This window comes from Bactrocera dorsalis, chromosome 5 (genome assembly GCF_023373825.1).
Source record: "Bactrocera dorsalis isolate Fly_Bdor chromosome 5, ASM2337382v1, whole genome shotgun sequence".
Classification (NCBI taxonomy): Eukaryota; Metazoa; Arthropoda; class Insecta; order Diptera; family Tephritidae; genus Bactrocera; species Bactrocera dorsalis.
The window spans coordinates 72,123,395-72,140,533 of record NC_064307.1 but is presented as its reverse complement, the minus strand read 5'-3'; the positions used below and the strand labels follow the sequence as shown (position 1 = coordinate 72,140,533).

Genomic DNA, 17,139 nt, shown 5'->3' with positions numbered 1-17,139 from the left:
TTAGAAATTGTTGAAAATGAACTAGTTCGTCCTTTCGATCAAATTTGAGATATGGAAAAAATTTATTTTGAGTTAAACTTAGAAAATATTTTTAACCAGAAATTCATTTGAACATTGCATAAGCGACCTTACTTAATTTTAATGTCGTTGGTATTTAATGAAGTCATTCATCCTTTCGATGAAATTGGAAAAATACGAAAAAAAACTAATTTTTGTAAGCTCAAAGAAAATTTTTTCTAATTTTTCACATTCACCAAACAATTAGTCCAAAATTTAGTGTACATCCCTTAGATGTATGTTGTAAATATGCAGAAAATTTTATTTTTCTTTTACTTCTTCTTTATAATAGCTGCCGTGAGCGCCAAAAATTTACAACAAACTTCCAACAAGATTTTTAACAGTAATTTTTCATATTTTCACATGTCAACGTGTTATTAATTTTTCATTATATATCATATACATATTTCATCAATATTTTTGAATATTTCATCATATTCATAAAGCTAAAATTTATTTTATTTTCGTATTTTTTATTTCATTTTCTTTTTTGCTGCTGGTTATCAGCTAGTTTACTGTAAATTTATTTATATATAACTTGTCTGCTCCGCATATAATAAAACTCACGGTAGAATGCAGTCATTTATAAATTCATTACTTTTACAAAAAAAAAAATAATTATTTGTTATTGTACTTTACTGTATTTACAGCATTTCAAAATCTCCAATAAGTGCACAGTCATGTAATTATTATTAACGCAGAATTTTAATTACATAGAGATATCTAAATCGGGCAATAAATTAACGTCCTTTAGAAGTATTTTCGTAATTTAGCTTTCTAACAAATATTTTGAAGTTTACACGTTGTTTTTGTGACTTATTCTTAGTTAGCGTATCAGTTCAAATTAAATGTTATTAATTGCTTTCTTAATGATATTTAATTTGTTACTTTTCTAGCGTAAATTCTCTAAGTTTATTGCGTCATTCGCTACCAACGCTCTCCCACGTAAAATGCATTCGTTAATTGATTTCCTTTCAACTACAAATTTCTTTAAATTTTTTTTACAATTTTCATTTATATTATTTATAATATTTTCATTAATATATTTAAATAATATTTGTGTTCTTCAACTTTTTTGCCCCGCCTTGTTGCCTACTAATATTATTGTCTGTTCAAACAAGCAAAGCTTGACAATTCAACAAGTAACTTAATTACAGATAATTAAAAAAAAATTGTAAGGCAAGTTCATTTTAGTAGTTCAGTTTTTGTTTAGTTTTTTACGTAATTTTTTTGGGAATTTTTTTGGAACTTTTTTTTTTGGTTATTTTCCGGAAAATTTTTAGATTTTTTATTGTGTAATTTTTTGGATAATTTTTCGATTATTTTTTGGGTAATTTTTGGTTAATTTTTTCGGTAATTCTTTTATGTGCTCATCACATTGCATAAAATTTATATTCATGCTTATTTTGCTTTACAAATATGGGTTCACACTTCAATGAAATTTTTTTAATATTAAGTAATAAAAAAATTGTTATAGCACTATTTTTTTATTGCACAGTACAGTGAAGCAAAAATTAGATGAAAAACTTTGTAGCTGCAATTTTTTAGCCTGGAAAGTTAATATATAATTTTCTAAAAAGAAGAAATTGTCATACGTCAATTGGATGAATATGCGTTTTTAAAAAACTAAACTCTGATGACGAAAATATGGTAATACAGAATTAATTATGCGTCAATTCAATGAACATTATTGTAGTTTCTTTAATAAACTTTTTTTTTGAAAATTTAAAAAATAAAAAGAATTTTAAATTTGTTACTTGTGAAAAATTTCTAATATACTATTTTTATACAAATACATACATAAATACACGCATATTTATAAAGCTGCGTTTCAATATTAAAAAAAAATTAAAATAATTAACAAATTTGTGCGAATTTACTTTGTGTCCACATTTGTAAATTACATAATAAGTACGCAAAGAACAACTAAATAGAATTATTGACTATAAAATAAGATTTTTGCAAAATTTTCTTAAAAAAAATTTTAATTACGGATTTTTATTAAAAGAAAAATTTTTTAATTAAAATTTTTGTTACAAATTTTTCTATTCATCCTTTCGACGATTTTTTTTTACTTAAAAAACATTAAATTTTTTGCTTTATTTTTGTGTAGTTGGAGTTGAAAATTGCAGTTTCCGTGCTCTTAAAAATATGGCAAACAATATTTTGATTTTTTTTTGTAAAATACACATTACCCTCAACAATAGCTCTGTACAAATTCATACATACATACATGCATTTTCTTTAACATTTCCTTAAAAACACTTTGCTGGCCTCATAACAACAAATTTAACATTTCCCTTGTAATACATTGGTCTTCAAAGTGTCTACACAACAGCTGGCGTTAACTGTAAAATTGCTATAACATATTATAGCAAAAATGTGTAAGTTAAAATGCATGTCCTACAGGATGTTTAAACAGTAGCTAACAATTTTTGGCCGGCACTCCTTATACCTACAGTGTATCTCAAAGTGTTGTCGCAATTAATAGTCAGTCAAATAGTTTTAACAAATTTTTCAGTTTAGCGCTATACTTTCTTCCACAGCGTAATATATTTTAAATAACTGTAATTTTAATATAACTGTGATTTTAGTTTGGTTTAAAGTTAGTGCTATACCTTTTTCCACAGTGTAAGTTTTTTTAACTGTAGAAATGTTATTTCTACTTATCATTCTAATAGAATATCGCGGAGTATGTAGAAAAGTCTATTTTCATTTTATAATTTTTTGTTCAAAAATTTTGGTGAATTTTCTTAAGTGGTGAATTTTCTTTTATGGTGAAATTGATCTCGTGGTGAATTTTCTTTTGTGGTGAAACTATTATGGTGAAATTTTTCGTGGTGAATTTTTGTGTTGATTTTTTTCCGTGGTGAGTTTTCTAACTATTGCATTTTTTTTAATTAGCATAAAAATAAGTAAAATATACTATTTTTACGTTGTTTGTTTGAGACTGTGTTTTTCACCACCTATAAGTATAAATTTTGTTGCATAATACAATTATTTCGTCAATGAAAGTTCTTATGTATCATACGTCTCGAGTTCTCACAGCGATTTTGTTGTTAATTTATAACAAATATTTTATTTCTGTAGCTATTGGTTTGAGCGTAACTACAGTGATTGCTAATAAAAAGTGCCTATTGAAATTTATTTTAAATTGTTTTCATATTTTCGTTAACTAATATATATATAGTATGTATATATTATGTACATATATTATAACTATTAGGATTGTAATTTGTTGAGTTTCTAAATTATTATAAAAATTTAAATATATTTATTATGCAATATATATTACTTTAGTACTGTAACAGCTAATTAAAAAAACGAGCAAACATATCTGCGGTAAATATAAACATAAAACTTAATTAAAAAGTAATTATTTTACACATATTTGTAAGTGTGTATGTATAGCCTGCATGTATATGCATTTCTATTTACGTATGTATGTATGTTAATTACACTGCATTTAGGCGCCGACGGCGACGACTGTCTGACGCAGGTGATGACAATTCACAATTGTTTATGATTTGCTTAATTTGTTTGTGGTTTGTGTGTTTTATGCACGAAATTTCGCTTGCTGCCACTTTTTTGGTTGTAAATTATTTGTATTTATGTGTCTAAGCTTGTTTTCGTTTTACTCAATAGCACTTCGTTGTACATTTACGTCACATTCTCACCCACACACGCACACACACACATTCACGCGCACACTCACTCTCTCGCTAGATTTAGTTCGTCGTCACACTTCACGTGCTCTTGACATCACAGAGGCGATCATACCACCAAGTCACCAAATCGAAGGGCTTGAAATCGCTCAACACTGGGCTCGGCGGTTCGATGCAATAGATCGATGCGGTCGGTTGCGGCGAGGTGCACACCGATGAGGCGGCAGATGATGTTGAGGTGGATGCGATGGAAGAACCTGCTATAAGTTTGCAAAAATAAAAGTGCGGTTAGGCGAATTTTTTTCGCAAATTTTATATTGCGTATTTACCAGAGTTGTTGTTGGAGTCCGTAGGTTGTTCCGGATGACTATTGCTTTCGAACGCGGAGTCGTAAGGATTATGTGCCACAATGACGTTCCACGCTGTGGATGAGTGCAAGAAATGGAAAATTGTAATTGTTGTTATATATGGAAATGATAGTTACAAAATAGATAGGATGCATAAGATGAGCCCTAAATCACTGTTATATAGTAAAGACACCACCTCTTCCGTGTCTAAGCTATCATTTAGCGGTAACTTTGATGAAATCAACGCTTCTAAAGTACCTTGTCGAAATAAATTACTGATACTAGATTAGGTTAAGTTAGAGCTACGCATAAACCAGTTTTGATCCTTTTATTAAAAAAAAGTTCTAGTCTCGAATGTTCTCTTCACATTTGTATGTTCTACTTCTCAGATCTCTACTGATCACTGATCTAAAAATAATTTGTAAAATAATACTTTCTTAAGTGTTTTACTTTTTTTCTTCTTCTTAAGTGTTTTTCTCTGATTCTCGCAGCAACCACTTAGCAACACATGTCTCATAGTGCTCAAAATACACTAAATACTATTTTAATATCACTTAAGTATCCTTTTTTGACACTTACAGTCATTGATGTACTGCACGATCTCCTCATGCTGTGGTGTTAATGAGACCTCTTCTATGTGTCGGCCATTCGAAGCAGATTTTTTGAAGACAGGACGTGGTGCACTGAAAAAAATAAATGAGTTAAATAATTTTTGAATAGCGCTTAAACAGAAAAATAATAATAATATTTAATAAATAAACAAAAAATATATTAAATTTGAAAATACAAAAAATTTATAAAAATAAAAAATAAATAAAAAAATAAAGAATTAAAAATAAAGAACAATAAATAAATATAAAAAATAAACAAAAAATAAGAAAATAGAAATTTTGAATTTTCCACTTAAAAAAATATGAAAATATGAATTTTTGACTTTTGCAGTTTTTACCAAACATACTACATTAGTATTTATATTTCACATATATATGAAAAAAGTCAACTAACGGTTGCTAATCAAACCGTAAACAACATGTTCTAGGCCCAAATTGACTTTATTTGTTTGTATTTTATTATGAAACGTTGTTGGGCTATAAAAGCTGATAAACTTGATTGCTGCTATTTCATGCCTTTGTGCTGAGTAATATTTCGTGCTAATTAATTGATGTTAAATTATTTAAATTATATTTTTTTAATTTTTTGTTTGATTTTTTTTTTAATTTCTCAAATATTTAAAATGATTTTATTTCATTTTATTTTCACAAACATTTCTCCATTCGTCTTTTGTTGCCACTTCAAGCTATTTAATTGTTATTGTAGCTGTGCTTTATAAGCTAGCAACAGTTTAATATTGGCTTTGCGCATTTTTCAACACTTGCAGTTGAATAAATACATATGCATTTCGCTCATATTTGCATTACATGACGCTGGCAAGTAATGATTTAAGGCAGCCAGTCAGTCGAAGTCTGACTTGTATTTTGCATTAATAAAATTAACATTTTATTTTCATTTCGTGTCATTTGAGTTGGTGACCGGTGTTCGGCAGATCGTGGGTTTAGGTGTGATTGGAGATTACGGTTTTCTGACAGCTGTTAAATTTTTAAAATATTTTTAATGAGAGATTCCGTATGAATAAAGTTATTATTTTCGAAAATAATGTTTTCCCAAAATTCGAAATTGTGATATTCGAAAATGACGTTTTACAAAAATTCGCGAGTTAATATTATTTTTATGCAATCATTTTCGAAAAAGCACACATAAAACCTACTTTACTAACGTTTTCGAAGTTTTTTTCGGCCCAAAGCCTTAATTTTGGCTTTACCGAGATTAACTTTGTATCATAGTGTAATGAGAGCTTGAATAAATGGCCACAAAAGTTAATATCGAAAACGTAAACAAAATTAATGATGGTTTCTGATTTTTTCTACTCAAAACTGTGATTTTGCTGTTGCAAAATGTGAAGATATTGACCTTAACTTAATTTCATAGTGTAACGTGCACTTTTGCTTGAATAAATGGGAATTCGAAATTATGAATTTCGAATATAATATTTTCCAAAAATTCTAAAATATGTTTTTCGAAAATAATTTTTTTCAAAAATTCACGAATTAAGCTATTTCGAGACAAATATTTTCGAAAAAGTACTCATGAAAGGTATTTAATAACGTTTTCGAAGTTATTTCGATTCAAAACTGTAAATATGATGTTAGAAAATATGAATTATTTTATTTCATAGTGTAATATAGACTTATATAAAATATTTTCGAAAATAATGTTTTCCAAAAGTTCGAAATTGTGATTTTCGAAAATAATGTTTTCTAAAAATTCGTGAATTAATGTTATTTTTGAACCATTATTTCAAAAAAGGGCTCAGGGCCCAAAATGAAGCTTTTTCGACTCTAATTCGTAATTTTGCAAAGATAGTGGCTTAGTGGCTTAACCATACCGTTACAATTTTGTATATGGACTGCTATATAATTGCTCGCAACTGTCTTTCAAGATATTTACTCACACACTCGGCTTGCTTGTAGATTAGATCCGCTGTGTAGCGTTTTCACTTTCGAATACTTTCGTTAATTTTTGGCTTTGTTGTGTGTAGAACCTAATAGCATCTGACCAAAGTGGTCTAAAGTTCGTATACATATGTATAAAAAAATATATATTTATAAACACTGTACATATGTATGTATATACAACTGTTTACGTATGTTAAATTTGCATGAGAAAAATTTAGTGATTTATTTCACTTGAGGATTATGGCCAATGAGACCCGCCTACAACACAGTAAATGTACTATAAGTAACAGCAAAAATTCTTATCAACACGTGTTAATATGAAGAATATTCATATAAGTATATACTTGTATATAGAAATACCTGCATTTTTAATACTTTTTCTTTAGAGGAAAATTTTGTTACTTAACTGTATTTTAAGGGAAAAATACCAGCCGATTTTAAATATTTAAGCTACTTATATTTAAAGATAAGACTAAAAAAATGTAGCGCTTTATTTCATAAAATAAATGTCAATTAATTTAGTATAATATGTCTTCTTAACTGAAAACGAAAATCCGGTAAATATACTACATTTATGCGTTTAAGGTCGGGCATTGGTTAAGGTATTTTAGCAACGATTTTGCGACTCTTATCAGTACTCACTTAAATATTTCCATACAAAATATGTTTGATAATCCATAAAATGTGGTAAAATGATTAAGCAATATTATAAATGTCTGGGTAAGAAAATACCTATAATCTGTAAACAGTACTGAGCTTGTTCTGAAGTAAAACAAAATATTTCAAACATTATGACTTACATACTTGTATGTACATACATACATATATTGTATATATTGTATATATACATATGTACATATATACTTAAAAGTAATTCCATTTCAAACTGAAATGTCATACTTGACTGACTGATCGACTAGACAGCGGAAAACCGTGAAAGTCATGCATAGATAACAATAAATTTGTACAAATAAAATAATGAGTTCTACTAGTTGACAGAAGGCAATCACGATAGCCCCAAAATTGACCCCTGTCATGAAGTTAGAAGCCGTTGACTGCAGCAAACAAGTGAATATGGAACAGCAATGAGAATTTATGTATAAGTAGGAGCATTTGATTATATATGCACATTAGGGTGATCCCAAAAATATTACGGATTTGATTATACATACATATATGCACATTAGGGTGATCACAAAAAAAATATTAACGAATGTATAGGTTATCAAAAAAAAACGTTAGTTTCGGTTGCACCGTGGAAATATTTCGAAAAATAACAAAGTTTTCTACGCAAGCACTTGATTCCGATCGTTCAGTTTGAATGCCAGCTATATGCTATAGTGGTCCGATATTGACGTTTCCGACAAATGAGCAACTTCTTGGGGAGAAAAGCAAGTGTGTAAAAATTCAAACCGATATCTCTACAACTTTGAGATTAATACACCCTGTTTAAGTCATAAAAAGAATATATAGAAAAAAGTTCATTGCATGGCAGGTTTTTTAGCTTACTTTTAAATAGTATTGCTTATTGATAGCTTCCACTACAAAAAAACTGTTTTCCTTAAAATTTCTATGACCTTTAAACAAGTTATGAGAAAATTTTTTACATCCAAGGTTTCAAAAATATATGCTACAAATCAATTTCTAACATTTCCTACTTTTTTTTGTTATTGCGTGCTCTCAAATATTTAGATAATTCCTAATTTTTTGTATGTACCATTCAAAAATCTACTATCTAAGAATCACCAGCATAATTTATAAACGCTTCGAATTTCCTACTGGGCATTCATTGATAATATAAAAAGACATAAATTCATTTTAAAATGTGTTTAGCCATGCCTTATCGCCTCTAATATCAACCTTATCACACATAAAGAACTTTTTCATGCGGCCACGCAAGACAGGCCCCCATCGTTGAAGACCACGTTGTCGGAATGACGCAAACACTTAAATAGAACATAGCGATACGCAAACACCACACTACAAAAGTATGTCTACTTGTAGTCAGCTATAGTACATAGATTTGGGTATGCGCTTGCCTTAAAATATATCCACAGTAGTGCTGTGGATACTAAAGTACATATGTATGTATTTATGTTCTTAATCAACGCGAAGGCATCACCAACGGCAAGCATGTGAGCATTATTTAAAGTGAATGAATAAATATTGACTCTTTCGCTTTGGTCATGTCCACGTGTTGCGTCTACGCAAAGGAGCAATGCCGGGCGCGCGTTTAAATTGTTGCTCCAATTTGTAGACATATGCATATACACACATATGTGTAAATAGATGCATATACGTATGCAAATAGATATATACATAGTTGCTTGCATATGAATAGTTGAGTTTGAGTTAACAATTAGCAGGTTTGGCTTCCTGCTCCAGCGGCGACTACAGACATATGCATATGTATGTATGTACGAGTATATAGTAATGCACAGATATGTTGTTGTAAGTTTATGCTTTGTTGTAATTATCATTCTAATTTATTTGCATTACTACTTACTAATTTGTAGTCGATTTTTTCCATATCATGTTAAGTGTTTGAGTATACACTTAGCTCACTTTGGTGTAAAATTGGTTCGAATTTCTCCAAAATTTGCATGTTTGCTCTTCAAATTTGCATCCGGTGCAAGTTCTTAAGTGCTATCATAAATTAGTGCATAATTCATGCAATTAGTTCATAAATCAGACAGACTTTTTATAAATAGCCAGTAGGTGTATTATCTGTACCCTGATCTATATAAATGATAATCGGAAATATTTGCGTGATTGGCATAAAAAGTAGCGGAAATGAGACTGACTATAAATTTATGACTCGCTATAAATCCAGCTATGATTGTATATTATATACATATGTATGTACGAGTATAAGCACAAAATGATAAACCTCTTCATCAATGCATACATTTTTGAGAGTACAGAAAAAAATAACATAAAGGTCAATTATGCTAAAGATACGAAAAAAGTTTTCCATGAGATAGCTGTCGGAAAAAACAAATTCAATTCGCCAAATTTTAGAGAGTAGCGAATCGAAAAAACAACTAGTATAAATACAAGAGACTTGTATAAATACTAGAAGCTGAAATAATCGCTTCTATTCGTTAAATTTTATAAAGTAGCAAACGGGCAAACAACTGGTATAAATACACGAAGCTGGTATAAATATAGGAGACTAGTATAAATACTATAAACTGATATAACCACTTCAATTTGCCAAATTTTAGAAAGTAGTGAATAGAACAAACAACTGGTATAAATATAGGAGACTGGTATAAATACTAAAACTTGAAGAAAGGCGCCTCAAATTTCAATGGAAAGTGGTTATGTACTTTATTAAACTCTCTTATATATATTGTAGTCTACTGCTATTATTTTTCACATGTTCTCATAAATTGCTTGATAAACTAGCAGAACTCAAATCCACCACGAATGATATCTACTTAGATGTTAATTATTAGTTAACCCGAAATACCCTTATTACCACCCTAATCTGGCTGTAATAAAAAGGCTTCCGAAACCATATAGGTACACGCACTTTGCCGAATATCTTCTAGCATCCTGAATCCGGTAAGAGTCAACCAAACCCCACATGCCTAACAGTGAATTGCTAGTTTATATAATTAAAGAATTGAAGCCTTGATTTAATTGGTTTTTCGCTGTCAGAAAAAAATTAAGACACCGTAAAATAAAACAATTGGAGAACTTCGTTCCAACTTCATTGATTATATTTTGACAGTGACTTACAACTTTTATAATTGGGGCAGAATAATTGATTACGGTTTTATGCAGGCAATCTTTGCACTCGGCACTCATTAACACCACTTCACTGTGCTTGAAGCCTATGTATGACTCGAAGCGGAAGCAAACTCTCAAGATACATAAGTATATATACATATGTATAAACAGCTATATATTTATACATATATATTTTTGCAATTTCGGACTTTGTGATTTTATTATCACAAATTAATTGTATTAATGATTTTTAAAAGGCGTCACAAATAATTCATTTATTTCTTCTCGATTGGACTTTGAGCGGCACGAAGGGGTCATGATCAGGGATGGAAAGATACTTGGCAAGCGCTAAAAGAGCAAAGTCATCGTATACATACACACCAACATGGATTGTGACTAGCACGAACAAATGAAGATTTTGCATACACATTGATTACACTACTTAACAAATCTGAAGGGAAAATTTCCAACGGATATGCTAATAAGACTGTGAGGTATTTGAGTTGTCCTGATTACAAATTTGGTTAACAAAAAACCTGAAATTTTTATTATCGTGGTCGGTTTTAGTAACAATCCCTGACATCACGGTTCAAAAATCACTGTAGACTAGTGTTATTTTTAAACCCCGTTGAGCACAGTTAGCGCACTAATACAACGGCATTTTGTGATATTCATTTGATTGAGGTCGTGCCTATCGCTGGTCATGACAAGGCGTAACTGACCAATGCACTAAACGTCAAAATACGTAAAAGTGGTAAGCGTTAAGAAAAAAGAGCAATGCCAATAAAAAATTGATATCAACTTAAGCAATTAAAAATGGAAATTTTGAACATCAAATTTATTTTAATTTCTTTCACATAGGGACATATGAACACAGCTGTATTCACACATATACTTATGTACATACATACGTATATATTTGTGTGCTAGAGATTTTGAAAAATATATTTTGAATACATTTTCCCTAAAAAGTACGCTTATAAGTCTATACGAAATTCAAAATACCGAAGATCTAGCGTCGAAGATAAATACTATGTAGCAAAACAAGTCAACGGAGCGCAGCAGCAAACAAGTTTATTTCAAATTCAAATCAATGCCAAATGGACACTTGAATTTCACAACTGTTTTCAAAATAAGTCACAAATTAATATAATATATTTGAATAAATATATATCTGATGTAGGTATGTACATTAGAGCGGGTCGATTTTTATTTAATTTTTTTTTTTTTTCTTTTTAAATTTTTTTCAACTTTGCCTGAGGGCCTATAAAGGCGGTTTCGTGACTGCGTTTTTTAAGACGAAGTTTTTTAGGAATCATAAAACTTTGTTTTTGTCAGGTTTTGAGATATCCATATGAAATTTAATGCATTTTGATATTCTATTGATTATTTGTCGGAAATGGTCGGATCGGAAAACTATATCGCATATCTCCCATATTTCCGACTATACAGATTTCTTAAACATCCTAACTCGAAAACGGTTTTAGACCCACAGTCTTTCAGTCAAAATTGTTCAGAATGATCTCCCTAGAACATTTTCAGCGTATGAGATTTTTCCGTTTTTTTTTTGCTCTCTGTAAATCGACCCGCTCTAATAATATATAGAAATATAAATATACATACATATATTTGACTAACTGAGCACGTGTCATGCAATATAAATACATCTATCATCATACATATTTCTTAAATTTATGCAATAAACATACATACATATGTATCTAAGCATGTATTTGTAAATGTTTATAAATTCTTCTTACTCACCTTTTATTCTCCGGACTATTAAGGTCAGAGGATCTGCGACCGCTCTCTTTGATTTCAAATAATTTCTCATAATTTTGCGGAACACCTGTGTGATAAGAAAAATAGGCAATTAATATGCGCAAAAAACCCGAAAATAAAGCAACAAAAGCAAAAACATTTGCATAAACCGTAAATAAACTCAATAACAAGTTTTATTAACCACTTAAAGCTAAACTAGTTCCCAGCAGAGGGTGTGTTTCTATTTAGTTGTATGCATGTGTGTGTGCGTACATGCATGTATATTAGCCGCTTGCTTTCTTAGCGCCATACGCCGCGTGTGCAATAATAACACAACACAACACAACAAATATTTTCAAAACAGAAACCAAATTAATTGACCGATTTAGTTGGTTTTTTGTTGGATTGTTGTTGACACTTTCGCCATTGCTATTGTTTTTGTAGTTTATGCTGTTCAACTATGAAACCGGCAAACAATAGAAATTCATAAAATGCACAAACACACGAAAACAAGTATAACAACAACAACACGTTGCGTACCAGCCCACCAAAAGGTGCTCGCAATTCACCAAAAGTGGTTGGCGCTCTTCGGTATGCTTACGCTCTTTCACTCGGTTAGGTTCGGGGGTGTAGTCACTACACGGTAGTGCAAAATATTATTTACTTATGTGGGTGAGGGTATATATGAGTGGCCAACATCATACATTGATCAAAGTTCAAGCATCTAAGATTTTGATTATCTAATTCTTGAGTACCATTTAGTCAACAAACAAAGATAAAGGGGTAACGTGTGCTACCGAAACTCAAAATAACAAATTTTCAATTTTTTTATTATATTCTAAATATAGCATGTACAGTTGTGTTCACAAAAATAGCACTGCTCATTTGGGAGTGCGAAAAAATGGTTGGCTTTCTGAAAGGAGTCACGCACTAAACCGAAAGAAAATGGTAAGGCGATGGGTATGTTCTGAGACTAGATCCAGACATAGTCCCCCGGAAAGCTATCAACTGGAATCCTCAAGACAGCCGACGGAAAGTCCGTCCCTATCTAACTTGGATAAGAAATATAGACTTCAAAATATCTAAAGTACAAAAAACTTTAAGTCAAATAAAGAAACTGGCATCGGAATAAAACGAACAGTTGGCTAGCAACTGATCTGGTATCGCGAAGGACCAAAACTGGTCTATGTGTGGCTGGCTCATTGGCTTACCAGGCTAAACTAACCTAACCTAACCTTACCTAAGAGAAGGAACTCTGGAGCTATTGGAGTCATTTGTTTAACTATATATTTAACTGCATATAAACGTTTAAGTCCTGACGAATAATTCTGTCGACGAGTCATTTACGTAACGCTGTAGTCATTATATTCTCAATAACAAAGTTATGAGAAGAGAAAATTTTTGGTAGTATTAAAAATCCTTAGTAGTTCCCTTTAACGTAGCATTTGGTACACTTATGGTTCATAATCAAATTCAAACAGCCTGCCGCCTTACGTAAAATACTAAAGTTCATTACAAAACAACCTTATCGCCACTAGCCACAACATAATATTATACCCCAAACTCACATTGCAAACATGTTTTGGGGGCCTGCTTCAGCTGGCATACTAACCGCACTCAACACGCTTGCACTAGCTGGAGCTGGCCGGCGGCAAACATAGTACCCATGCTCCACACCAACACCACGAAGAAAGAGTAAATCGCTAGAGAGGGTGAGGAGCCAGAGTATTAGAGTATTTTCGAGAACATTATGAGTAGAAAACACAATATTCTACCACAGAATGAGCAGCAGCGAGCAACAACAAAGCACTCATATACTCAACACAAGAAAAACGCTCACTAAACATGTGCTACGACCATGGCGGGCAACCAAGTGTGCGGGGTGTGCGGTTAACGCATTTGTATGCCTCGAGATTTTTGTGTGACATAACAACTTTTCGATTCCATTTCACAAAGTATTTACAAATAGCTAACGATTATCCTTTTTATTGACATTTTCAAGGATGCGAAACGACTAACGGTGCTTCAACTGCTAACCGGAAATGTGTTTTTTTTTTAGTTTTTGGGCGCAAAAAAATTAAACTAATAAGTTTGGCACTAACCTCTGCGTGTTTTGGCCACTATCTTGCTGGGGCCTTTGGAGACGGTCAACATCTTACGGCGCTGCTCTGGAAAATTTTCACTTGCACTTTTACGCTATAGGCGCGTCTAGGGCTGCTGGCGGCTAGGGGATACGCTGCAGCAACGGACAACGTAAGGGCGCGTTTTTGTTGGCGAGAAATTTCCAATTTAAATGCACAATGCTTCGAGAATCGCGTTCATAAAATTGCACTCGTAACTGTCGCGCAATTTAATGCTTTCAATTATACGTGGACCTATACATATAGACAGCTATATGCACTATTAAATTCTTTGCCCTTGCTTCGGCTGGCCAGCGACCGCGCTTGTCCTTAACTGAGGCCACTTCGTCCGCAATGCCTGCGCAGTAATAGCACTAACTCGCCTTTATTTGTTAATAAATAAGAATAATGATTGAATTACGGCTTTTTTATCTATATTTACGCTATTTTTACAATTTAATTGTAATTTTTATTTGTGTTTGTTATTTATTTTACTTTCGTAATATGCGACATTCAATTTGGTAGAAAGAAAAAAATTTACTTTGATTTCATCAGAACTTCAAACTATTTCCAAAAATGTATAACACAATTAGTTTCCGGCACTTTAGCACTTTCGTAGCCCGCTGCTTTACATAATATACATACGTGATTTTTGTTTTTGCAGCCGAAAACACGGTTTAATGTTGGCAAAAAAAAACAAAGTGCATTTCATCGACAATGTGCTGCTGATTGGAGTTATTTTATTTTATTGTATAATTCACCACTACCACGAATCTTCTTGTCGCTGTCGCTATATAATAAGTCTTACGTTGTTCGAATGTTCTTCAATTTATCTCACGAGCATATAGTATGTAGTGTGTCACCTTAACCAATACCGTTGTTAATTTCTCAACATATGAAAATCAACTGACAGCCATGCCGGCCAAACACCCCACATTATACGCCGACACAGCGCTCCACCGATTCGGGGTCTCAAAGTTGTGTAGGAAAATATTTTATGCAGTTTCACATGCTGTGCTGCGCTCTCCCCACACTCACTCACTCACATACACACATACACCCAGTGTAGCAAAAGTCAAATGCTGCTGCTCGCTCCCCACTACCCCCAGCTATACTTTCGTATTCTTAACCTAACGAAACAGCTGTTTTTGCGTTGTGTAATCAGTTATGCCGACGAGAATAGCGGCACTGATAACAAAATCACATGTCCTATATTCACCACCATTTCGTAATGGTTGTTGTATTAGCTGTGTTAAGTAGTTGAGACACATATCTTTCCGGCGCGTTTGTCGAATGGTTACTTAAAATAAGTTGTAGCGTTAATAACTAAAAAGAGACGGTCTTAATATTTTTTAAACTGCGCTGATAAACTAGATTTATTTCGCCATAAAATAATCTAACCTAGTCTCGCAAAGTGAAATATATCCAGTAATATTCATCTACTAAGTTCTGAAGAAGCGATAGTGGTATGTTTTTCCATGAGTATTTCAATCTATTAAAACTCTCTTGTTTATTAGAACGAAAAAAAGATCCTAAATTCTTAATAGGATTTAAGGACTTTAAGCAGTCCATGGTAGGCGCTCTATCGATTCTTAATCGAAGTGTTCCTACTCATGCCGATTTGTACGTTTGGAGCCATTGTCATGCTGGAAGAGATGATGTTATCTTGTAAATTCCATTTTTTGTATTGCATGCTCTAAATTTTTACTGAGCATCTGTGAGACTCTGGCGCCACTTTGCCTTTGACCATTACCAGATTTGATAAACCACTGTACCTAAAACAACCTCAAACTAAAAAATTTTCTTCTCCGAACTTTATGGTGCTTTGGCTGCACTTACTTTGGGGCCCCTCATGATTCTTTCGCCAAACTTTTTCTCTACCTTTCGTATTTTTCAATTCGAATTTACTCTCATAAATCGAAATTTCTTTTTTCCAAATACTTGTCGGCATTTGATAGTACTTTTTGGCAAATTCCAATCGGGCCTTAAAGTTATTTTTGCTGATGAAAGGCTTTTTCTTCTTATAGTGGCAGAAATATCCGTCTTCTCGGATTCTCCGCTAAATTGTTCGCTCAGAAACTTTGTAGCCTTGCTCCTAGAATATTTTTTTTGCAATTTTATACCTGCCAGACTTGCTGAGGAATCCGTCTTTTTGTAATTGTGTAAGACGCTTCTGAGTAAAAATTCAGTGAGGGTGTGTCTTTTATTTTACAAAGCTTTTTTTCAACTCAGGTAGTTCTGAAGGTTTCTTAACTACCTTCAAACTGAAATATATGTAGCTTTCAGTACAAAAGATTCGCGGAACGCTTTTGATACTTTTATGACAGTTTGACCTGAAAACAAGGATTAAATTAACCCTAGCCTAAATTTCGGCGCCAGAAGTACTCGTTTAGCAGCTATTGTTCGCACAATGTTGTCTTTAAGAAGGTTTGACCTTGAAGACAATTTTTGACCTAATTTAGGTAGAATTTGCTAACTGTTAGAAAAAAGAATTATATAATATTCCCTGATTTCTGCAATATTTCAAAACACTAGATTTGAAAGGAATATAATGGTATGAAAATATATGGAATAAGCGCGAGCGGGTTGAAATTACGCAAAATATTATTCTTTTTTTTTAGTTATTGCATAATAAATTAGGACAAAAAAAAATATTCTAAGAATTTATTATACAATGGTGTTCTGTAAAAATGAAACCAGTTCTAGTTCAAGGTCAAGGTCAAAAATCACAAAAATTTAAAAATAAATCCTATATAAGGCACTGGAAAGTATGTCAGTGTGTGTAATAGTCAGCCAACAACTACACGGTGAGGTATATCTACATTAAAGTTTAGTTCGACTGATGTGTATGTGTTGCTGGTGTCATTGCACAGTTATTAAATATAAAATATTTATTTTTTTTAATAGTTTATTTATATAATTTTTTTTTATAACTTCA

At 31.8% G+C, this 17,139-nt stretch overlaps 1 protein-coding gene across 3 annotated transcripts; it reads right to left on the bottom strand.

Moving 5' to 3' along the window:
- Nucleotides 1–15: 15 nt before the first annotated feature.
- Nucleotides 16–15,236, bottom strand: LOC105229426 (uncharacterized). 3 transcript variants are annotated; one of them, XM_049458144.1, is made up of 6 exons: nucleotides 14,743–15,183; nucleotides 14,184–14,584; nucleotides 12,085–12,169; nucleotides 4,649–4,752; nucleotides 4,052–4,144; nucleotides 16–3,982 (listed from the first exon to the last, which is right to left on the bottom strand). In XM_049458144.1, exons 2-6 carry the CDS (start codon nucleotides 14,233–14,235, stop codon nucleotides 3,804–3,806), a joined length of 513 nt encoding a protein of 170 aa, XP_049314101.1. In that variant the 5' UTR covers nucleotides 14,236–14,584; nucleotides 14,743–15,183; the 3' UTR covers nucleotides 16–3,803. The 3 variants fall into 3 exon arrangements, with proteins under 3 accessions (XP_049314101.1, XP_049314102.1, XP_011208011.2); XM_049458145.1 differs by having other exon boundaries at nucleotides 15,010–15,183; XM_011209709.4 differs by having other exon boundaries at nucleotides 14,184–15,236.
- Nucleotides 15,237–17,139: the final 1,903 nt, after the last annotated feature.

What these genes read in the sequence shown, in the direction of transcription:
- LOC105229426 (XM_011209709.4), bottom strand. Translation starts at nt 14,235, where the DNA reads ATGTTGACCGTCTCCAAAGGCCCCAGCAAGATAGTGGCCAAAACACGC. An exon ending in CGTGCAGTACATCAATGACT is followed by an intron (nt 4,145 to 4,648) that starts GTAAGTGTCAAA and finishes ACTCATCCACAG; the next exon opens with CGTGGAACGTCATTGTGGCA. An exon ending in GGACTCCAACAACAACTCTG is followed by an intron (nt 3,983 to 4,051) that starts GTAAATACGCAA and finishes GCAAACTTATAG; the next exon opens with CAGGTTCTTCCATCGCATCC.